Genomic DNA, 24,637 nt, shown 5'->3' on the forward strand with positions numbered 1-24,637 from the left:
CGCAGCAACAGTTTTAAAAATCACAACCTGACACCATTCTGTTTGATGCATGGCTCTCGGCTGCAAATGGCAAAAAGTTGTGATGTGAAATATCACACGAATAAAGCGGGGAATTTCACACCAGCAGAAAGGTTGAGAGTAAACAGAGGAGAAATGAGGGATGCATCCAAGATGCACAACAAGTAGTGCACTGAATCCTTATCGTAACACAGATTCAGCCTGCATCTATGTAACTGTTGGGGTTTCATGTACATTTAATTCAAAATAGAATGAAAGGTGTCTCTGTTTCATAAGTAATCAATTAGGTTTCCATGTTGTCTGTCTGCGTATGTCACATGTCTGTCTGAGATCGAGGAAAACACAAACCGCTTCTGTCATTTCCACTTACCTGTACGTTCACTGCATCTGTGAAGCACATGGCACTTAAAACTCACAGTGATCTGAAGTGAAGGCATCATTATATGAATCCTCTTTGAAAGTGAATGAAACCAAACACTGATAAATGTCAACATGCATGCGTGCTGTCTTTTTTTTCTACTTCCAAAATCCATTGGTCTGCTGTTAGTGTAGAAATTCAATATGAGCAGAAACTCTATTTCTTGATAGATGCCGTCATGTATGTGTCTGGTTTTCACGGAACGATAATTAGAGACTTTGGCATTTCTGAATAGAGAGCGAGGGGAAAGCTCAGTGGTTTTCTTGCTTAAGAGGCTCTTAATATAAAAGACTTGTGTTGAGTTACTTCTTAGAGGTCAAGTAGCGTAATTGTGTTGCACTGCAGCACCGAGAAGGATGATCCATCTCTTTCTGCTGTGCACACGAGTGTCATTGCATAAAGGTCACTGGCAGTTGACTCATCAGCAACTCTAAAGGCTTTTCCTAATATTAGATGAGTTTTCTTTGTGATGCTTAGGGAGCAAGGAGACGAGTGAATTGCATAAAGAGGTTGATAAAGCCTGCTTTACTCTAAAGTTGCCTGAGATGCTTTGGTGTACTCGGTACCAGCCTGTTGACATGGAAACTGAGGAGGCTGTTGTGTGACAATTGTTTCTGCCACCAGTTTTGTGAAATGAGGATCAATTCCTGGCTCATGTGATCAAAGTAGTGTTTTCGTGCTTCCAAATACTGGCGAGTTGTTGCTTGCTTTCACAGATCAAAGAGAACAAAAACAGTTTGATCTTGATCTTTTGACCTTGTACACAAATTAGATTACATTTCTGTGTGGCAGAGAGAACGAATGATCCTTATCAATTCTGAAGGCCTCACATGTTTCTGCTTTTTGTGTTTCATCATTGATTTGGTGTATATGTAATGTTGGACTCACAGTGGATTGTGTTGGTCATTAATCCACCTCAGCTGGCATTCAAGGCTGAAAGTATATATTTAATGGTACAAATACAAAAAGGCATCAATACTTTAATGACAGCCATGGTTGTAGGCATTATGTTTTCAGGCTGCCACCTGCCTGCGCATCTGTCCATCAGACCATCCTACTCTTACGAACTCCTTGAGGGAATTTTTGTAAAATTTAGCGTCAACGTTTACTTGAGACATTTTCACACATGCCCTGCAGTTGTGTGGTTTTTTTTATTTTATTTTATTTTTTTCCAGAGTGGCTGCATGTGAGAACACAAATGTCAGCAACATTTGCTGCAGGCTTCTTACTGGAGTTTATCCAGCAGGTTTCCCTAGTAATCCATCATGTGTGAGTAGAGGAGATAATCTTCCAGAACATTTAGGGCATATGAGTCTATGTACTGATAAGAGTTGCCACCTCATTCTCTTTTCCGCTGGCCTGCAAGTTGCGCTTTGCTCAACAGTATTGCACAAATGTCTGAATACATGAAGTGTTGATGTCAATTCATAAATTGTCTACTGCTGTGCCACATGTGTAAAATTCTGCAAGCATTTGAATGCAAACTGCTGTTTGACCGGCTGAGGCACTCGGTAAACATTTTAGTTTCAGAATGTGGAAATAATCGAAAAAGGCAATTGTAACGGGAGCTTATTTTAAACTTTAACAGGAATGAGTTAGAGAGTCACTTTGAGAGCGCAGCTCTCCACCAAAGCCAACGCACTGCATCATAGTTTTTATCACCACTGAACCAGATCTGCACCAAAATTGAATGGGTTTTGGCAAAACGGATTTCCCTGAAAACATACCCCTGCCTGGGCTCTGAGAAAGTGGCAGAAATACATTTAATCTATAGTGGACCAAAACATATTGTGTTCTTGGTCTCTCTTCCGTTTCATCCTGTGGGTCAGGCGTTTTCACAATATGCAAAGGAGACGTGGTGAATAAGATGTAGTATTCTTTGGGGTCCTGGAAAGTGACGGCAAACTATGTGTAACCATTTTATGAATAATGTAACAGGAGAGCATGTCTGTAACGTCACTTTCTCATTCTAGAAAGTGACGTTTAAGTGGCTTCAGTATTAATGGGAAATATCTGTGTGTCTCCTCAGAGAGTTTATGGACCCAGGTGGTGATCCATGATGACAATCACTACAAGCCTTCTGAATTGAATTCCACCATTATCGGACCCCGTGGATGATAAAGATTCGGCAGATCTGCTCACGAATGCTGAGACTATGGTGAAAGCTCAGCAGAGCCAGCCAGTAAAATGTGGGAAGCGTCAGAAGGAGAAGGGAGGCAAGGAAAAGGGAAGTGGTATGAAGAATGGGAGAAAGGGAAAGATCGAGCAGAGCAGAAGGAGAAAGAAAGAGAGGAAAGACTTGTGTCGCCACAGAAAGAAGACCGTAATGACGGCTAATGGTGATGCTTTGGCCTGCTGCGTCCTGCTTACCCGTTTGGAGGAAAAAGGAGTTGTTGGGAAAGAAAAGAAAGCACCAAAAGTTAGGAAGCAAAAGAGTGTGAAAGTCAAAAAGAAACAGTGCGCCAGTCAAACAGTGACCAAATCTGGACCTATGGAATCTTCCACAGCCAATCAGCAAACACTGGAACCAAAAAACAACCAAGCTGGCGCCTTACTCTTGTTGCCATCACCTGTCTTTGAGCCCCGAAGGAGGAGGATGGCCTCACTCAACGCTGAGGCCGTCAACAGCTTGTTGCTCTACAGAAACCGTTCCCTCATGTCAAATCTCACAAAGAAATGGCACGCTCCCAGTGAAGAACCAGAGAAAGATCTGACAAAAACCAAAAAGGTCTCTTTGGGAATACCCGCAGTCCTGAAGGAAAGGCCCAAAAAACAGAAGAGGTCAACAGCTCAGGCTCAGAACATCGACTGGTTGAGTTTGTTAGCCCCAACACCGCGGCGTCAGGCAGGCCTCACTGCTGCAACACTGCTCAAACTCACCAGTTCCCAGTATGGAAGCAAACGGCAAAAGAAGATGGAGCCCAAACCGGGGATTGGAAGTGCAGCAGCAGCTTCCACTGAGGATGGCCTCAATGTCAAATCCGAATGTGGAGAAACAAATAAGATCAAAAACAGATTGCATCCCAAACAAGAGGAGCAACTCAAGCACAAAAAGGGAACAGAGGATCCGGTTCCCACCCAGATGAGCTCTGCCGTCCAGGGCTGCTGCAGTTTGTGTAAGACGGTTGCTTTGGATCCAGAGTGGAAGAGTGCCGCAGGGGGGCAGGGGTGTTACAAACATGCTTTCCATTGTGGCTCCTCTTTGGGATTTTCCTTAAAGACTATCAAAGAGGAGCAGATGGAGACAGAAGTGTCTTCTTACTGCTGCTGCTCCCAGGAGAGATGTGTTGAGTACTGTCACAGACTGGCCCTCTTCCTGGAGGACAAGACCTTCAAGGAACCAGAAGACACCTCGCAGTCCGAAGTGTTCCACCACCACCACCATCATCACCACCATCACCACCACCACCACCATCTTCAGTCACCTCATTCTGTTACCCACCCAGCAGCCATAACCATCAGCCCACACACGTACACCTGTTATCCAGGCTACTACGTCCACTTCAGCCACTCAGACAGCTCCCCCTCTCCCATTCAACCCCTCGCTTTATGCCCAAGGACCAGCAAGAGGCCAAAGCTGCTCCCCAGCACAGGTCCACAAACCTCAGGGATTAGCCATCCAGTGTACTGCTGCACCTCAGTGGAGGCGTGCTACGGAGAGCCCTGCAGGATCAACGGCTACTCTGCTTATTCCAGTGTGATTCCAGCCATCACCAGAGGAGGGCGCCCCTTCAGCCCCACAGACAGCACCAAATGTAACCAGGGCATCAAAAGAGGTAAGCAGATGTCACATCGTTTACTGTCTGTGGATGAGATCCTATGTTGTTCTTCAGTTGTTCAGGAACATCTTTTATTAGTCTCCCACTGCCTGAGCTGTTCTTGGAACAACTGATGCTCCCCTGGTCTGTTCAGTGGCCATGCATTTGAAATAGTACCTACTCATTTCAAACTTTTCACCAGCTCTCTGGCTATTCCTTTCCAAATTCGTAATACTGACTTTGTTTGAGTAATTTCTTTATATTTGTAAGGCTTCCTTATGAGACAGTGGACATTAAGACAACATTTGCAAACACAGTAGTCCTCTGCATCATGCAAAATCAGTCAACCATTTAAGAAAGATGGAACATTTTTCAAACAAGTATTAAATGTTCACAAGAATGTTATAGCTGTGGCGTTATTTTGCATTCACATCCCCTCTCATTCTGCTGCCAAATCAGTACAATGTGCTGAGAATAGCTTCCATGTCAGACATATTTTATTTTCCCGTTATGGAATGTCACTTGAGTGGGAAGTTTGAAAAAATACCAGATAAAGGGCAAGACCTCCTTTGTTTCAGATTCAACGCAAGTTGCTGCAGTGAATACAAGGCCTATGCCGCTGAAACCCAATGAGCTGATTGTATGAGCTCACGTATCAGCAGTTAGTTGTGGTGTTCAAGACAGCACTGTGAGCCAGAACAGGAAACCTGTGGTGGAGTACACCAACGGTGTGTGTACGTGAGCGTCGGTACATTTTAAAGCATTTGAACTTCCCCTCAAAACAACAGAAATTCTTACAAACACGCATGTTACACACTTTCTTTCTGTGTTCTCCAGTTGGGCCGGGCTGTGACCTTTCCCTGCCATAAAGTGCACTTGAGTCTCAGTTTAAATCTTCTGTCCTATTCCCATGACACTTTTATAATTTGAAAGTCCAGGCTGAAATAGTAAATAATGGAATTAATGATGCCTGAATTTAATTTAACAGCTTATCGTGGTATTGGGTGTGTGTTGTCACACTAGCTTGACTTCCTGGTATATTCAAAATAGAGCAGAGCCATTGTTAATGTTTTTAGTAACATGTTTGCTTTTCCTATTATGACAAGTCTGCTGTGAAAATGCGCTGCGTCCACCCACACAGGGACTGTCGTTTTTCTGCCTGAATAGGACTCTTCTCATTACTGTTTGTGGGTTATGTGCAGATTCAGTTTGACTTGCGTCTTCTCAACTCTCCTGCTCTTTTTGTTGCACCTCTGGAGATATTCATTTTATCTCGGTAACGTGGCTCCTTGCTTCCTTTACGCATGTCTCCGGACGGATGATTTCAGCTCCTCCGGGCGAGGATACAAGAGAGAAGCGAGGTTTGAGTGCACGGATGCAGGAATTTTTTTTTACCAAACCGCTTCCTCCACCCAGCATCATTTTGAAAATCTGTCACCTCAGCACACAGTTTATGCAGGAATGTGACTCTTATAAGTTTTTGCATTCAAAAGTGACATGACGAAACAATTTTGTCCATTACCAACCTAATTTCATAATAGAACAGTCGCTACATTTCACAAAAAAGGCTCAAAACTTGTACCATTACTCTGCTTTCATTCATCTTCTTTGTACACAAATGAAGCTTAAGTTGATGTTCTTCATGAGAACGTCATTGCCTACATTTTCTTTTACGTGTTCCTCTGTGCTGACGCTCATGAGCCTGTATGCAAGTGATTGTATTTCTCTACGACTCTCCCAGTTGTGATTCTTTATTTTTCTTTTGCACTCTAACCTGGGAATTTTTTGGGTTAGAGTGAATGTATGCGATTAGGTCTAAGTGTTACAAAATATGTGGTTAAAAAAATCTGCGTGACAAAGGTTATACATTTCCGTTGTTTAGCTTGAATGCTGCCCAAAAGAAAACAAGAGCCTAGTGATGTGTTATCATTCCCAAGTTCACAACCAAGGGTCGTAATGCTACATATTAGAAAAGTGGACTGTGTACCCACCAGACTGGGTTGCCATGAGAGAAAGAACAGAACAGAGCTGACATGGGATGAGGATGAGATAATGCAATAGATATTCTGAATAAGGTGTCGAGTGTGAATATTTTTGTAAGATGATGAGTAGCATGTCTATGTCCTTTTAAGCCTCAGGCTGAATGATAATTGCACTGAAAATATTTAGTCTCCATTTCCTGTTTCTATGGTAATTACATAACTGTAAATCCAAACAGAACCAACAGCGGAGATGATACAGAATGGTGTGTAGTGCCTATGGGCCTTGTTAAAGGAGTAGCCTGAGATTTCACATTTACAAGAGACTCGTGATTATGTGAAGTCAAATATTACCCTGCTGGCTGTTTCATAACGTCAACATGTTTTAATGTTGCCGATGTTTTAGGATTTTTGACTAGAAACTTTGCTGAATCTACTTCATGCTGGTGTTTTTACTTAAGATGGCAAATTAATCTATCTGGGATAAAGATGTATATTTTCTCTCTTTGAAATGTAGTAGAGTAGAAATATTAAGTGGCACAACCAAAAGTGGAATTACAGCACAGCAACTAAATGTCTGTCTTTTCTCCCCAAAGTAAGTTAAGAGGTTGATGAGGTTTGTATTCAGAGAAATGAAAAGGAAAGGGCTCAACTCGGGATCATCAAAGCAGCTGTTATATGGGTGTGTGCACAGATAACACAGGAGAGTGTTAGTGTTGCTTGTTTTAAGTGGCAGTTTCAGGTGGATGTCTGTTGTGTCCCTGGGTGTGTCTGTGTGCAGCTTTTTGTGTGTCTGTCCTGTTAAAAGCTATAATTGACCTTAATTGAGGGTCTGCTTATTTGGCAGAACTAATATTTGCTGAGTTTAATGTCATGTTTATTATGTAACCTTGTTAAAGGTGGTTGATGACAATGGCCACTCTTTACAGAAATGTGACCTCATTGCACTTTACTTTATTACCTCTTCTTTTCTTCTTTTCCTCGTTAGATGATTACCCATCAACCCTCAATGACCACCACAGCCCCTCCTCCATTCCCTTTTGTCCTAGCCCCAGAATCCTCACTGGCTGCCCCATTTCCACCGTGCCTCCGGCCGGCCAATCGGTGCCCCACATTCAAACTCCGCTGTCTGACCCCAGCCAACCCCAGCCTCTGCTCCAGGTGGCGAAAGAGTGTCCGCAGAGTGCCAAGGCGCCCAGCGGGTCAAGGTCTGGCGCGCGTGGCAGCTCGACGGTCTCCCCTCTGAGCAGGGACAAGAAACAGAAGCTCAGCTCCGCCAACGTCGGAGGGCAAACCGTTGCCAAGCAGCCAAAGAACAGAAACCAGAAATCCACCAACGGCTGGAGACCGGTTGGCCTGCCCTTTGAGAAGGAGGTTTTCGTTGTGGTATGTAGAGAAAGTCATTTTGAAAGTCTTTTTAACACCGCCATGAAGGAGCCACTTTAATTAAATCCAGTGTAATTTAACTTTACTGTCCCAAAAGAGTTTGGAATGATTTATCATACCCGTTTCATTGTCACCTCAGGGCTTAGTTTTTTTTTCTACTTCTATCCAAACACTTGACTATCGAGGCGCAAAAGTCCTTGAACACAAACGCCTCCACTAGTGTTTCGCTCCATAGCCTCACGGTGTCAGAGAATAACTTCTCTGTATTACCTGCTGTGTTCTCAGGGAGAGGAGAGTCTGGGGCTGCGAAAGTGTTATGATGGAATCCGCAGAGATGGAGACCTGATTAGGGTCAGAGACACTGTTCTGTTGAAGTCTGGACCCAGAAAAAAGTCTCTGCCTTACGTGGCCAAGGTCTCATCTCTGTGGGAGGACCCAGAGTCAGGTAAACAATGATTATGTTGACCACAAGAGAAGCTGTACTGATATGGCAATAATTGCCTTGAGAACTAAAGTAAACAGGAATTTTTTTGTCTTCAGGAGAGCTGATGATGAGTTTGTTTTGGTACTACCGTCCAGAACACACTCAGGGGGGGCGCAACCCCAGAGTACATTGTGAGGTAAGAAGCTGGCATTGTGTACTTGAAGTCCTTCTTTTTACCATCACCACAGACAGAACCTTAATCTTAGCTCTGGTCGTCTCTGTCATGTGTGCTTCAGCCATGAGCTTAGAGCTAATGTACTATCACTAAACAATCATTAATTGTATGATGTGTTATTGTTTAAATATTTTTTGTTTTTTTAGCAAAAGCTAAACCCTAACCAGAAGAATTCTTACTGTATATACACTATCGCCCATAACCTCTGTTTCACAGAGATGTTTGTGTATTGCACACATAAATACATAGGCAGACAAACATGCAGACAAACATGCAGAAGAACAGCCTCTTTTGTGTTTGTTTCTGTCAGCAATCTCCCAGAGAACCAAGTTCAATCCAATGCCTAGAAATAATAAACCTTGTGAAGTCTGTCATTTCTCAGCTGAACTAACAAACACATCAGAGCAGCAGTGTGAGAACAGCAATGAGGCTTTGCCTGAGAGGAAGACGTAAAACATCTTTCTCCTTTGAGTATGTCTGGAAGTGAGTGTGAGGCAGATGAGATGTAGTCTTTTGAGCTCCTAACACATGCAAAATGTGAAGGTTTAAGAGGATTATGTTTTGTTTGTTTGGATCTAACCTCGGTGTCTTTCTGCAGAATGAGATCTTTGCGTCTCGTCACCAGGATGTGAACAGTGTGGCCTGTATTGAAGACAAATGCTATGTCCTAACACTGGCACAGTATTGTCGGTAAGAAAGAGTTTCCCGCATGTGGTCCCTTTGGCATTTTTCTTTGAAGTGCATTTCTTTGTTTCAAACATGCCTCTGTTTAAAGATTTTTGTTTAAAGGAATTCCTTTCGGTTCCCCACTGGGTTAACTGAAACACGCATGTTGTTAAACATTAAAAGCAGGCAGTTCTACTCAGCTCTCAGCTTTTTTGATCCGCATTAAAACCATAAAAAAAGAAAAACATTATTGTCGCTTCTCTCTGAATAATCTTGATGACAACTGACCCATTTGCGTCTGTGCTCTGTCCAGATTTTGTGCCTTGGTAAAACGCCGTAGGGAGGGCGTGTGCGACAGTGCCGCCTCCCTTGTGGTGCCACCCGTTGTTGGCAACACCATGCCCACCCACCACTGTGTGCCCGATGACGTCGACCCAGAGCTGGTGTTCTTCTGTCGACACGTCTATGACTTCCGCTATGGACGCCTCCTCAAGAATCTGCAGTAGTTGGTGACAGGGCAAGAGATAATACCTTGGTGTCATCCTCCATTAATTTTAATTAGCCTCCTGCTGCCTAGTACAAAGGATTGAGAGCTTATTTTGCTTCAAATCTTGTGTTCATATTTAACATACCACACATTTATTAAGTACTAGTAATGGTTTGACGTGATGTGTAAGAGTTTGTATGGCAGTTTAAATGGTCTTTATCATCCATGGCTCTGGTGTTGTAGCAGCTGCGTGAAGAACCTGGGATGTACTCTGCTGTAGAAAATGCTACTGTAGCTCTTAGAACTGTGACATTTTATAGATCTGCAGTTGATGTTACATGTAATAATGCTACTATCTGCCAGACAGATATCAGATGCATTAGGTGTTTAAATGATACTCTATAGGTAATGAAATTCTGAGGCATATCATGCTACACTGGTTTTTGTGAGGAGAGGAGAGAAATAGAAGTTTCTCTGTGGCTGAAGATATCATTATCATATCTCATGAGTTGTCTGCAGTTTTATGATTGAAACAAGGAGTTTTTCTACAGGACACTGCATAGAGAACTTTTGCTTTAAAGCACTATAGTGCGCATCTAGCTGTTGTCTAGAAATGGTCTCAAAAAAGCATTGAAGGATTTGGTGCAGTTAATATGAAGCCCTCCCCAGCAGCTGTTTAGCATCGCTTAGCAAAAAGGCTCAAAACAGCCAGTTGCAGGCTTAGCGCTGTGCTAACTTGCTGCTGGCCCCAGCTCTGTACTAAATGTATACAGACATAAGACTGATATCTTTGTTATTATATAATCACATCCACAATAATAGTTTCCTTTTAAAACACACGTCTTCACTATTGCTTTTATTTTTCCCCCTTTGGATCTTAAATAGAGTTTTGTGAAGCATCGACCCAGTATCAGTTAAAATCCTAGACAACTGTTAGTCTTACTTCCTCCCCTCCTCTGACAGTGGATAAGGACCTTGGTACCACTTTAAAACCCCTCATTACAACTGGTAATCTGTTTTCAACAGCTTGACAAGGTAATAGTTCCACCACTGGCCCTGATTAACTAATCATTCTCCTGCATTGCTCAGTGGACTGATTATTTTTCAGGCAAGAAATGATTGTTACATATCATGATGCCACCTGGATTCAAATAATTGATCTGAACCCAGGCAAATCAAATGTGTACTGCACAAAGAAATGTGTACTTTTAATTTCGCCAGTGCGGTCCTTGCTTCTGCAGATGTCTCTAATAAGCAACCAACAGTTTTAAGATGAAACCATATTATTGTGGACATAGCCTCTGTCTTGGCTAGTGAGCAAATAACTGTTTCCTAAAAATATTATATTATCCTGACATGATTGAACTGGAGGTCTTTGTTGTACACCCCAGTGATGGCAGTGAGGAAAGTTCTTGATCTCAAGGTGTGATTAAATACTGTCCCAATTTCAATTTCCACTGATTAAGTACAATCGCAACACATGATGAAATGTGGAAGTGCTTTGGTTACATCTCTCGTGAGTTTCTGAGATAATTTAAGCTTATTTTTCCACATCTTTTGCAAGGAAATTAATCTCAGTGAAGATTTCTACACTAACCTTCACGCCTCAAAGAAAGCACAGACCAATGAATCAAGCATTGGGGAGATTTTTGTTCAGCCATGTCAGAGGTTTTTTTTTCTTTCTACTTAACCAGGGGTTTGATTAGGCTCTGATGTTAGCAAATTGTATATTTGCATTTAAATGTCTGATTTAGTGTCAGATAGCATCAGAAAGATGGCATCACTTAGCCACTTTATCTTCTTATTTCTTTGCTGATGAGCTGGTGAGTAATGTATCCATTGTAGCATTTAGATCTGTGATAATGACACGTTCCTATGTTTGAGAAAAGTTGTGTATTTATTTCTGTACTGAGAAAATATAATTTATTTTCAAGAGATGATGTTAAAGAATAGCGTTTTAGATGAGTGGCTTTCATTCCTGATTTGAAAACAAGGTTGAAATTGTCTCTCCTCCTTAGCTGCACTAAGATGAAAAGTGTGTGAGTCATTTGCAATAGCTTTTCAATGTTTGAGTTGCCTACCCAGTACTAACCTATTTGATGTCGTGTTGAGATGTTGCAGTAAGCGGTTTTGAGAACACGTATTGCAATTTCAAGGAAATGTGTGACCACAGTTGATTAACCTGCAGGACCAAAATGTACCTTGGCTTCTCCCTGCTTCCTGTCATTCTCCTTTCACTTCTTCTCACATGAGAAAGCTTTGCCTCTTCACCTTTAAATGCTGAATGCTATAATGATTTACCTTGCCATTAGCCTATACCCTTGATCTTGCTGCCTTATTCCCTGCCTTTCATTTGGAAATGTTGTACTGACTGTCGCCTGGGCTTATACAGCTTGTTAGTGTGCTGATCTTGAATCCAAGGTACTTTAAATGCATATTCATGTTCCATGTGACACCATTTAATTTAAACACATTTATTTTTCACCAGTTTATCAAGTCAAATCGATAGTAATTTTTAGTATAGAAATGGCCAACAAGTAAAGAATTGGAACATTTTGAGATGCCGCCCTCATGTTGAAGCTTTCTGTAATTTGCTTAGCTTAGCGTAAAGATTGAAGGCATGAGGAAATTAGAAGGGGGGACTAAACATTTTTTGGGGGGAGGTGGGGTGTAAAGGTGTTTTTGTTGTTGCTGTTAGCATTCATCCCCTGCTTCCAATCTTAATGCAAAACTAATCTGCTGGTTAGCTTTATGCTAAGCTAACATGCTGGTTGTAGCTTTATCTTTTACAAACCAATTTGAGTTGAGCGTTATTCCCAAGATGTCAATCACGTCTTTTAAATTTTGTTTTATTCTCTTCGTACAACAGTAACTGTGGTTAGCTTGACTCGTATCATGACTTGCTATAAATGTTGATCGCAACATGATTTCACAAATTATTCAGAAACTTTCATAAACTACTACACAACAGTCCACTTCTTAGTTGTCCAACTGTATGCACATTATGTCGTGTGAACTGTTATTTACCAAATTATAGATAAAGACATGTCCCCAGGGGTGCTTTTATATTATTAGACACTTTTTGGAACAGAGTAAGACCTCACTATCTCACGCCAACTAGTTAAATGTAATATGAATCTTTCCCTGAGCTGGCCCAAACTAAATTAAGCATTTATTTTCCCCAACATTATTCACGAACTGTACATCTCTGCATTACTTGCTAGTAGATTTGTTTCTGTATTGTTTACCTATATAAAAAAATTAATGTTAAATCATACCGAAGCACATCAGTTCTCATGACATTTTGTTGTCTTATTAACACAAACTATGCCTCTTGGATTTCCCCTTCCGTGTATTACATAGCTTTTTAAGCTTTTTTTATGTCATAGGACTGCGACAATAAAAGGCCCACTCACATCAAGTCACAACTCAACAGCTTGACTAAAATGGTTCCTTTGTAGTCCAGGCTCATCTTTCCTGACTTAATAACTTTGGCATGAATCATATTTGCATGGTGCCTGTCTAGTGGCTTGTTTGAGACACCATCAATCAGAAGCTGTCTTACAAATCACCATTCTTGATCAATCAGCTGATGGGCATTTCAAGCTCTTCTCTTGTCATTTCACTGTGTTCTAAGTTACCAACACGAAAAGAGAATCATCTTGGTAACTGTGGTTCAGGGGGTAGATCAGGGTTGGCTCTGCAAAACCCTGCCCAGGTCTCTTGTGATAGCAGCACAACTTTAGCAGACAGCGGCCACTTTGGATAAGCACATGGTCCTGGAGGGACACCCCCCCCCCCCTCTTCCAAAAGGGTTGGAGAGATAGTGGAAGGGTTACTGAATTGTTTTAGTAACTGATTTGCAGGCATTACTACATTTGTACATGCATGTGAACTCATTATTTCATCACATCAAACTGAGTCTGTGGCCGCCAATGCACAGATTTAGGCTTGGTTAAGGTGCAAGTGACATAGTTCATTACATTTGAGGTCAACACAACTTTTATGTAACATTTTCATGATTTGCCAGATTGAATATAAAAGGCATGGACACCAGAGTTCATGAGCTGACCACAGCAACTGTTCTACATGAAGGAGAACATTTTAAGGTATTTACACATGCTCTACAAGCACAGGGGAGGAGCAGTTGATTGTAAAAAGTTTCATTTTTGGTGGGATATCACTTTATATTACCCACACCCTGCCATCTTTTCTTGCTTCCTTGGGTTCTGTTCATTTAGAAAAAAAGATTATGACTAGAGTTGCACAACAGTTTAATATTTGACTTACAAACAAAGGTCCTCAGATGAATAGGTTCATTAGATTAATTCATCTAAAATGGAGGGTTTATTCTCCTCTAATCCTAAAGTTTTGTGTATCAAAATACTGAGTTAATGGTAGTGAATCAAACAAAGCCAGATAACACAACATAGATTTGGTTAGGTTTTTTGTTTTGTTTCTGCATTAAGCCCCCTTCCCTTGTTCAGTGACACAGATCGACACACCATGCATATTATGGCCTTAGGAATCAGTTAGAAAACGAATGAAGTTTTATCAAAATATGTGATACTCATGTCTTAAATGGTCCTCTGTGCCTGTTCCCATAATCCCCGTACGTTTTCCAAGAGTTTTCCTTAGAAAAAAGGACGTGTGGTTTGCGTAGTTTTCCAAATGCCTTTAATCTTTTTGTTTGTTTGTGTGTATTACTTATCTGATCTTGAATCACCACAAAGAAATGTTTGCACCAAAAAGAGAGACAGAGTGGAGCGTATCAAATCATGGATTTAATTTCATTCCCAGGCTCAGAAAAACCTGAATGTTGGTTCGTCTTATGTTAATTTAATTATTATATTCTTTGCATGGCTTTTTGGAAATATCTTGGAAATATTAATCGCAGCACAGATTATTTGTATGGTTTCAAATGGACCTCTGTAATATAAGAAAATATTTAATTGTAATAAATAATATATGAGTTTGAACACGATTTTGAGACTTTTTTTGTTACATTTTTCAAGTCTTACCAGGTTTACAGCTGTAGTAACAATAGTTATCCACATGGTGTCTCACTCACACAATATGTTTTATCTGATTAGTTTTATTGTACAAACTCTGATCAGGGCAAAGAGTTAAAAAGATCAATCACTGCATTAAGTGTATTATGTCCAATTTTAATTGAATATGTCAAATGTCTCCTTCAAATTAATCGGTTTGGAAATTCTCTGCATTTGTTCAATATATGACCTCTTTTTAAAAAAATAGACATCAATATTGGGCAAAAGGTCATTCCACATAATGGCGAAAATCACAAATTTTAAAGCCACAGAGAATTATTAATAAAGCTGACAATCGCTGTTACAGGTTAGTCATACAAATGAACAGTTTTCATCCAAATCATTTGAGGATTGACAAAGGTTTATGGACAGATGATGTTGGCTACTTGGTCTCCAGAGATCTAAACACTTTGGTATTTTATGGCATTTTTTTTTTTTAAAACAAACAAAAAAAAAGAGCCAAAAAGTTGGTCAAAACATAGAAAAACATGCTAAGTTAGATATCAAATATTAAAACCCCATTGCTTCAAAGGTATAAAAATGCAAAAAATATGCTCTGCTGATATTTGTTCTTTTATTTAATAGCAAACTTCTGTGTGTATGTGTCTAAATTCAGGGACACGTGATTTAACCTGGCTGAAACTGGTCAATAAAGATACTGTTCACATACCACTCTTCACCTCAAACAGGAAAATTAATCCTTTTCAATCTTTAGAAGTTGTTAAGAAACAGAGGTAAAATATGAAATAAAACAAGATCAAAATAAGATAAAAAGCAACATAGGTTCACCTTCCAACAGAAACAAAAACACTTGGATAAAAACTTTTGCAGAGATAAAGATTTTTTAGAAATGTGATTAAATTGACAGTTTTTTTTTTTATTCAGTCCCCACTTTTCATCTGAAATGGATATGATCCCAATTATGTTTAGTGCTGCGTAAATCATGGTGGGAAAAATGAGTGGGAGCACCTTGAAAGCCGACACAATGACACATAAATCATCTAACTTCAATAATCATGCTTCTGATGAATATGCATGACACCCCTGGCACTATTCAATCAGACTCGGAGGTTTTAAGTGGTATGAGCAGCAACCCTGTGGGATAAGAGTCAGTGAAAGCGGCCTCAGTGCACAGACTATTTGGTGCGAATTAGCGCCTGTTTGCTCCTCTCTCTTTTTTTCCCTCTTGTTTTATTTGTTGTTGACTACAGTCCAGTTGTCTATGGCATGGATTTTCAGTCATTGTTCGGTAAATTAGTATTTATGACTTTGCTCCTTTCTTCACTCAGTTCTTCCGTCCTGTGTCCTGCAGCCACAGGCAGAATCTGAGGTTCCCAATTGTTTCCACTCCAGAGGACACTTCTGCAGTGGGATAGAAATAATGGATAAATTGCTAGGACACAAGCTGATGTTAGTAATTCATGAGCAGTAGATTTAGCTTAAAGTATTGGACTAAAACGTCCAGTCATAATGGATAGATAGTTGCTTCAAGTGTACAGGTGAACTGTCAAAAGTAAAATGGATAAAAGTGGTAATTGGTTACAGCAGTTTGCTCATGCATATGAAAACTTCTGCTAGCAGGACGCAGTAGAGCAGGAGAATTTCTCCACATTTGAAATACCAGAAGAAGACATCAGAGCATACTGATTGCCAATACACTGTTTTTTAACTTAATGGCGGAAATCTGTCTTTACCTTGAACCCCAACTCTTTTAATAATAAGGCAATACAAGGAATGATGTTATTTATTTCCGAAGCATTTTTCTCCAAACCCCTCATTGGGTAAAAAAAAACGACTTTTTCACCTTGTGAACATGTTCGGATGCAGGAGTATCAGGAAGGCAATATTATTTGTTAGCCAAGACCTGGCTGCTGGAACAACTCAAATATCTCTCCACTCACTACACGGGCAGATCTAGAGGTAACGGTGAATGAAGAGGAATCACTGAGTCAATGCAGTGCCCCATCAAAGTCTCTGTTTTTCAGAGAGCCATTTCACAAACTTGACCCAAAAACAAATTTGTGAAAAGGCTCTAAATAGGAGAGACTCGTGACATCTCCCATTTATTTATTTATTCAATGGACATATAAGAACTTATTTGTTCTTCAAGGACCTATTTTTCCCTGTCCTAGCCACCCTGCCTTTTAGCCCAGGAAAAAATGTACTGAAAAAGAAAAACTTCTACTGTTATAAACTAGCCAGCAAGGAATCCTGGTCTAAACTGAATAGAAAAACTGTTAGTGGAGCTGAAATCTATGATTGTTAAAAAGATCGCCTGCAAGCTCAAAAGAGATTTTACATCCAAAAAAAAGTACCAGCAGAAAGGTGCCAGAAGTTTCTTGTTGACTAAAAACATTTAGAGGCCTGAGCTTATAATACTGCAAATGAAATGCCAGCCAGCACTGTAGCTAAAAGCAAACTACCCTACTTGAACTTATTGGAGCCAGTGATGAATTATAATTTACCAACTGGCATTTAGAGTTAAAAATACTATAAATTTGCAGTAAATACAACAGCAAAAAACTGCCTTTCTCCTCAAAGCTTCTCCAAGAGGAGGTTTTCACACGTGCCAGAACTGTCTGGAGAGGTGAGGAAATGGCTTCAGGTGGGATTTTCTTACTCTTTGTGTCATCGGCTCACTTCATGAATTGCGGTGAGACCAGGTGTATTTTGGCAGAGCTTCTGAGGTGCTTAAATCATACACCTGAAAGGCTCTCAGCATACTGACTCATTCCAATTTTTGCACCAGTCCCCGCTGTTTTAAACTGTTCCTGCTTTCTATGTGTCATCACACCCCAGTGATGTACAGTATGTTGGGATTTTATGTCAAATTTTCAGTAAAATCAAAGGTTTTTTGCTTTGTTACAACTATAGATATGATAATGGATTTGTTTTTCCATGACTGATTTGATTTAGAATGTGGTTTTCAGGTTGTGCTAAAGCTTATCTTTATGCAAGCACAGGTAAGAAGTTTTCATCCTTTATCTCAACACTCGGTTATTATTCAGGGTTTTTTATAATCCCCTCTCCATGGTGCACCCTCCAGTGCAGCTCTGGCTCCACAGCAGTGGGTGTTCCAAAACGTACAGTGGAACAGAAACTGGAGAACTGTAAATTGTTTGGTGTTCAAAATATCCTGACAGATTTTTATATATTTTTTTTTAGAGTTGTGTGTTGTTTGTTGTGTGGTGTATCTTTCTTTTCTCAGTCTTTCTCTTGTATCTTGTCGGTAAAGACACAAACCATCCTATACACTTTGATTTCCTCAAGACTATTGCAACATCCTCTTCTCTTGTCTCGGCCAAAGATCCTTTAATCAGCTCCAGATTGTCCAGAACTCTGCTGCCAGACTTTTAAACAAGAATTAACGAGAGCGCATTTCTCCTGTTTTGGCCTCCATTCACTGGTTTCTAGTATGTTTTAGAAGTGATTTTAAGTTCTTACTATTGACTTTTAAAACCCTTTGTGGCCTTTCGCCTTCTTATTCATCTGACCTTTCAGTAAGATATATGACTCTGCGTCGGGAAACATCCCCTTGAAGCAGACTTTTACTTGCTGCTTTGTTTTAAGTTGTATTTACTTTATTTGTTTGCAAAGCCCTGTGGAACATTTCTTTGGAAAAGTACAATATAAATAAAGTTTAATACTATTGTTTTCATTATCTTAAAACAATGAGAGCAGATATCAGAACGGGCCACTGTTTTTCATTCATGTCATTCAGCTGTCATTGTGCTGTTGTTTAGTTTTGAATTCAAAATGAACAAACGCATTGAGTTAAACAATCTGAAGAGTCTGGAACAGCATCATCATAGCCCCTGAATTATTACAACAGCGCCAACTACCAAAGTCTTGACATCTCGGTGAGATGAATGTAAATCCTTTACACATTCACTCCACCATCACATATGGAGGTAAGAGAATGAAGAGGTAGGAGTGTTATGTGCAAACTATGCATTGCATGTTGATAGTTTCATGTTCCTAGGAGATGACAATGATTCCACTTCTATAGAACGATATTCAACAAGCCGTCTTTTTTTTTTGGTCTTCTCTTCGGAACAATTCACTATTTCCTTAGCATGGATGGGATTTTCTCCCAGTCTTCAGTTGCTAAAATATACAGTTTGTGCTCAGTACATTTTTATTAAAAAGTGCTTCAGAGGAGTCATTAAGAAATGTTTAAATGAGATGCATTAGGTGGGTTTTGCTTTAAAAAGTAGTCTCTTTTTTTTTTTTTTTAAAGAAAAAAGGCTTTTCAGCTCGATACAGAATAAAGAGACTTCTGTGCACACAAGCAGAGAAACTGTTTCATTAAATGTTCATTTTGCAGATACAAGTCTGGATAATTGACTGTACTACATTCTGACATAATTGTCCATTAATGGATGTAGCCACACACTCAAAAATACCACTAATGTTTTTTTTGTTTGCTTATTTATTTCTTGTGTCACATCTTTGGGATTCTACAAAAAAGCCCTCTTCAAAGGAATATTTATTTTGAATGATTGTGATCTTTGAAAACAAATTATTGTCTCGTAGATGGGAAAACATGATCTAATTTGTGGGTATTTTAATTGTGTATAATATCCTTGGTCTTGCTCCCCCTTCTGTTAAATGGATATGTTCAAATCTCTTCCACCAGAGCTGTCACTAAAGGGAATTTAATTAAATTTAACATTTTTTCTTGTTTTACCAATCAAAAGAGACTGTGGGCTGTTTGCCTTCTCCCTGGAAGCAGCACACTCCAGGAACACTAAACTAAAAACATGTTTCCCATCTCTCTAAAAAGCTATAAAACCGTAGTTATTGGTTAACCAAACACGCTGTCATAATTTCAGAATTTGGATTAGTTGTTATGTGGCAGTACCACAACTGTGGTTAACTTCTTCATTTTTCTCCACTTAAAAGTGTTTTACAGCAAATATCATAAAACCTGGAAATGGGAAACTTCTTGATGTGGTCCTAATTTCCCCCTCAGACCCCCAAGCTTGAGGTACCGCACCCACAGGTGGTGCTGTAATCATCAAATTTCTGTTTTCGCTCACTCGATAAACAATGTGGCCTGTACAGCCAAAATTAATCTTGTGGTATGTTTCTGAGTGATCATTGAAAGATGCATTGTCCCTGAAACTTGCAGCTATATTTTTATTTGACAAATTTTTCCTACTGAGGTTCTTTTGTGTATAATTGTGTGTGTTTTCTTTAATGCTTCTTAATGTACCATCGACCTGCCATAATGCAAATAACAATGATATATTATGGCGTAATTCGGTGGATGTATATCTTGGGACAAAGATATCTTGACGAAGTTATCTTGTTTGCACTGTCCTTTCTTAAATGAGATTCACACCATAAAATCAACTTTGGTGAAAAGTGATCAATGTGGACTCTCTTGATTTTGTTAAGACTGATAGTTGTTTATTTTTAAGACAGCAGGATATCTACAGATATGTAGAGCTCCATTCATACTCTTGAAAGAGAATTCAAAGGGAGAATGTCTTTGTCACACTCAGACTGTAGCTTGTTACAGCTTGACAGCTCCCAAATGGCTTGGATCATGGCAACTTCACATATGAGGCCAGAGAAGTGGAGTAACTCTCCAGTCTTGCAGTCATTCATCAGAAAGCTTGTTTCACTGCTTGTGTTCAGTTATGTTCAGCTCCATCAGTATAGGTTGTGACTCAGTGGTGCAGCGTACCTATGAAGTCCCCCACATGCATTTTAGATCCCAAAGGGAATTGTACCAGCATCAGAAGACAGAAGTACCTGATAGTAATGTCAGATTTAAAATGATTTCATACAGTTTAAGCCACAGTTGGAGAATAGCCAGAGCGCTCAGCGGAATTGGAAAATGTAGCTGGTGAAATATCTTTATATTTGTCAGGCATTTTACATCATTTCATTCTGAATTTACTTTGCAAAGATCAAGTCCAGCGAGGCTGCAAACCCTGTTTGTTTGTTCAGTCACTGAAATGTTTAGAAACTATGACATACCATGATTTTTTTTCTTGTCACTGTCTAGAAATATTTCGGCACATGCTGTGTTCAACAAACACCACAGCTGACGCATGAAGTGCATAATGTGTTCACTGATACAAAACCAAGAATGAGACAGATTTATTATTCAGTCTTTATTACAGATATGTTTCATGGTCCTATTTCATACATTTCCAATTTGAAATGACATGAGAAAGAAAGATTATTTGCAGTAACCACTTTACTGAGTTTTATTAAACAGTATCATATTATATTGTCATGATATTGCAACTATAATCTGCATATACTTTATCAAATGCACTATCTGTAAGGTAGAGAAAAAATGACAAGGTATATTTGGATTATCTAATAGATAACATATATTATTTAATCTCTAAATCACAAGAATAGAGTTATGCACAACAGTTAGACAAATAGCTATAAACTTTGTAATGTATTCTTTAAAAGTCAAGGGTGAAAAACCAACAACAGGCTATCATTCACACTTAAAGAGACTATCAAACGCATTTGTTAGAAATATTAGAAAACCACATACAAATCAATTATATAGAAGCAGATGGATGTTTGTACACGTGTATTGTTTTGTGACCATGACCAGCTGCACACATTGTGCCTGTTACACCCCCAGTTTTAGAATTTAGTTGTTTTTTTAATGATGCTTTGAATCAACTCTCTTTTCTCTCCGGACGCTTGTCAGCATAAATGCAGACAAGACTCATATCAAATCTGGAGAAAAGACGGCGCAAGCTGCATCAAATCTGATTTAAGTGATGTTCATGAAGCTGAGCTGAATAAATACTGGCTGGTAAAATTGTTGTGCCTGATCAACTGAAAAACAACTCAAGGATTTTCTCGTAGAACATTGTCACTCACGGCAGCACCTGGTAAGTCTCCTACAATGGTGGAGGTGTGAAGGCGCTGCATTCTGTGCGACGCTGTCGGGATGCTTGACCCTTGACTTCTGTCCTTTCCTTTTCCTTTCCGCCGAGACAGAAAGTGGAGACACAAGTAGGAGAGGACCTTATCGTGTAATGAGGCATAAATGAAAGGGTTGTAGCAGGTCGAGCTCATGGCGAGCAGGTGAACCGATACTTGGATGATATTTACGTAATTCTTTCCCAAGATGGAGAAATCTGTGTCCAGGTCACGGATCAGATTCACCACCTGTGAGGTAAAGATAGTTGTTTTAAGCATTAATCAAAGGTACAATATCCTGGAAATCACATACATCTTAAAAAGAAGAACATTTATTACATATGCTTCATTGTTCTTGCTGGGACTAAGAGGATAGTTACAAATTTCATATCTGTTAAATTGTGCAGAAAGTACACAAACTGGAGGGCTGTCTCTAACGACAAGTATTTTTTGTCAAGTACGTACTCACTACTTGCTGTGTGTTAAATGTAGGCTTAAAGCTCTAATAGAACATACAGGCAGCTGTTTCTAACCTTCTACTGTGCTTTATGATGCTAGATATTTACAACCCTGTTTCTCAAAAAGAAATCCCAATTTTTTTTATTCAAAATGAGCCTACAGATTTTACGTAACAATAGCGTGTCCACGTTTCAACACTTGTAGTATTCTCTATTGAATCTAGGGTTTAAATGATTTGCATACCATTACATTCTGTAATGTGCACTTTAACCAGCGTCCAATGTAACTTTAAAGGAAATGGGGTGCATCAACAAATATGGGAGTGGCTTTAATCTAATTTTCTAATATTATTTCATTAAGAATTTATACATCTGTAGATGTATATATATATATTTCTTGATTTATTCATGCACCTGTAAGGGAAGCCAGGAGAAGGCAAAACAGAGAACGGACACCAGCAGCAGGCAGAATGTTTTCCTCTTACGTCTACTCCAGGCAGCCCGTGCAGACCTCAGCTGTTGACATGCAATCAAACCAGACGTGGTCCTCTTCTTCAAGTGGTAGGATATAGCACAGTAGGAAATGGAGACAGCAGCCAGTGGGACAAAGTAGGAGAAGAAGAGGCTAAAACAAGAGTAAATGAGGCGGCCTTGCTCCTGGCCATCCCAGAACTCCTCACATACAGTCATCTCCAGGCCTGCAGCATGCAGGTCTAAGTAGACAGTGTGCTGCGCTATAGGTGTGGATAAAGCCAGGGAGGACAGCCAGATCAGGACCACCAGACCCCCGCAGAACTGGCAGCCTGCTCTTTTTCGGATGGGATAAGCCACAACCACATAGCGATCCACTGCGATAGCCATAAGGGATAAGACTGCTGCATAGACAGCTGCAGACTGCATAACAGTAACAAAATGACACATGTGGTATCCAAACACCCATCCACGCCTGTCGAAAGCATAGGATGCTGTCAAAGGGACACAGAAGAGGCACATTACCAGGTCAACAAGCGCTAGGTTGCTAATGAGAAAATTTGTAGTGTTGTGTCGTTTTTTGTTGTGCCAGATAAGAAAGAGGAGAAGCAAGTTTCCAGCACACGCAATCAGGACCACGGCAGAGTAGAGAGGGATGAAGAGTAGCTTCAGACTGAACAGAAGGTCAAGGCCAGTAAAGGAGGGGGCTGATAGCAGGGTGGGCGAGAAGATGAGGTGAGTAGAGTTGGAGCAGGATGAGAAAAAAGAGGATGAAGAATCAAAGGCTGAGTCAGAGGAGTTCACCCTGGACTGATTCAACACCATCTCCCAGTCCATAGCTGTGGAGGGGGGAATGAATAACAAGCTGTTAATTATGCACCAGCGTATAAATTACCAATATATTCCTCATATATAATAACATCTACTCATGTAGCATATGCATCACTTCATGGACAACATTACTATTGGATAACCGTCTTCATGATAAGATATGAAGGATGATGACGTGAGTCACACCTGAACTGAATAATTAGTGACCACTTCAAACCTCTCAATGGATTTCTTTGAAAAAGCTGAAAAGATAAACAAAAAGGCTTTTTTGTCTCTGTTAGTATTGCTAACACATCTGTTTACTTAGCACCTTTTATTCATCCTGTCTCTCCAAATCTTGTATATCTTGCCTTTGCTACTTTGGATTTCATAACCAGTCAGAAATATGTCTAAGTCATGTGAATTTCTGTGGTTTCAGTTATTTATCTTTTAAATCAAACTAATTGTCAAAGATTCTCACACTGAATACATGCTGAAACATCTCTTCAGAAGTGGGACCGATCTAATCTAGTAAAGATATCGGGTTCTGATACAGATGTGACTCATGGATTGGATATCGGACTGATGTCACTGAACAGTGTCCCAATCCACGTGTGGATGGAAACTCTTCAGTGTCATGTTATTACTGATTATAAAAGGCAGAATAAGTAACTCATTAGTTACACACAAATCAAAACAAATATTTTTTGTATTTGTCTCCAGGCATTGTGTTAGCGATCAACCACTATTTGTCGAGGAAAATATTGGATTTTGCAGCCTGCTAGAAAACATCAATCGAGGGCAGGCTTAACCATTAAAAGGATGTTAAGAATGTTTAAAAGACCTTATCTATTTATTTATTTATTCACTATCTTCCTTTATGTTGTCAATGTTATGAAAAATGTAAAATCTTGTGCTTACAGCACATTTACTTCGTCTCCTAAACACACAATCACCAAGCTTGTTTCTTTCTATATATGCGTGTTTAATGTATAATATTCGTATTATGCCCCCTAGTGTTTAACATGAGGAAATGCATTTATGTTCAGATTAATAAACTTTACTGAAGCAACGTTAGAGGATAATGTTAGTGGCTGAATATTTGCATTGAATTATTGTGATAGGATGAAAGCTACAATACAAGGACAGTTGTCATTTTTGTAGAAATCCTTGTTAAAAGATGTATTCCAATCATGCATGCACTCATTACATAGCACAGACTCACAACATTTGAATACCAATGTTGACCAAATGTGACTGTGAAGTTTTTACTTGATAGTGTTCATACATACATACATACTCAAACATAGTGATAACTTTGACTGTCAAGCTAGTAGTTAGTTGCCTCTGTAAACTAGCTGGCAGAGAGAACAGTCTACAGCTCAGAATGTTCTTCATTTGGAGGTATTTTAGAGTATAAACAGAGAAAACTTGTTATTACTTGGGTAAGGCAAGCATTCCCAAGGGATAAAAGTTGTGTTCTGTAGGTAAAACCAGGGATAAAACTCAGCAGCAGAGTTCACTATTTTGTTTTGCAAATTTCCTGGCAAACTGAGTGGTCGCTTTC

At 39.7% G+C, this 24,637-nt stretch overlaps 2 protein-coding genes across 3 annotated transcripts in view; one reads left to right on the forward strand and one right to left on the reverse strand.

Moving 5' to 3' along the window:
* Nucleotides 1-14,350, forward strand: part of bahd1 (bromo adjacent homology domain containing 1) — a 29,478-nt gene extending 15,128 nt beyond the window's left edge. The window contains exons 2-7 of one of the 2 annotated variants that reach the window (XM_072364887.1): nucleotides 2,468-4,212; nucleotides 7,162-7,559; nucleotides 7,845-8,004; nucleotides 8,100-8,179; nucleotides 8,817-8,908; nucleotides 9,198-14,350. In XM_072364887.1, coding sequence (XP_072220988.1) covers nucleotides 2,592-4,212; nucleotides 7,162-7,559; nucleotides 7,845-8,004; nucleotides 8,100-8,179; nucleotides 8,817-8,908; nucleotides 9,198-9,390 — 2,544 coding nt within the window. In that variant the 5' untranslated portion in view covers nucleotides 2,468-2,591 and the 3' untranslated portion in view covers nucleotides 9,391-14,350. Of the gene's footprint in view, nucleotides 1-2,465; nucleotides 4,213-7,161; nucleotides 7,560-7,844; nucleotides 8,005-8,099; nucleotides 8,180-8,816; nucleotides 8,909-9,197 lie in introns of both variants that reach the window. The other variant, XM_072364888.1, reaches the window with a different exon arrangement.
* A 6,906-nt stretch (nucleotides 14,351-21,256) lies between these two features.
* prlh2r (prolactin releasing hormone 2 receptor) lies at nucleotides 21,257-23,097 on the reverse strand. Its single transcript, XM_072364801.1, has 2 exons — nucleotides 22,204-23,097; nucleotides 21,257-21,580 (listed from the first exon to the last, which is right to left on the reverse strand). The coding sequence occupies exons 1-2, from the start codon at nucleotides 23,095-23,097 to the stop codon at nucleotides 21,257-21,259; spliced, it is 1,218 nt and encodes a 405-aa protein (XP_072220902.1).
* Between the last annotated feature and the right edge of the window lie 1,540 nt (nucleotides 23,098-24,637).

The sequence above is a fragment of the Leuresthes tenuis genome, unplaced genomic scaffold (assembly GCF_036924035.1).
Source record: "Leuresthes tenuis unplaced genomic scaffold, fLeuTen1.0.hap1 SCAF_15, whole genome shotgun sequence".
In the NCBI taxonomy this organism is placed as follows: Eukaryota; Metazoa; Chordata; class Actinopteri; order Atheriniformes; family Atherinopsidae; genus Leuresthes; species Leuresthes tenuis.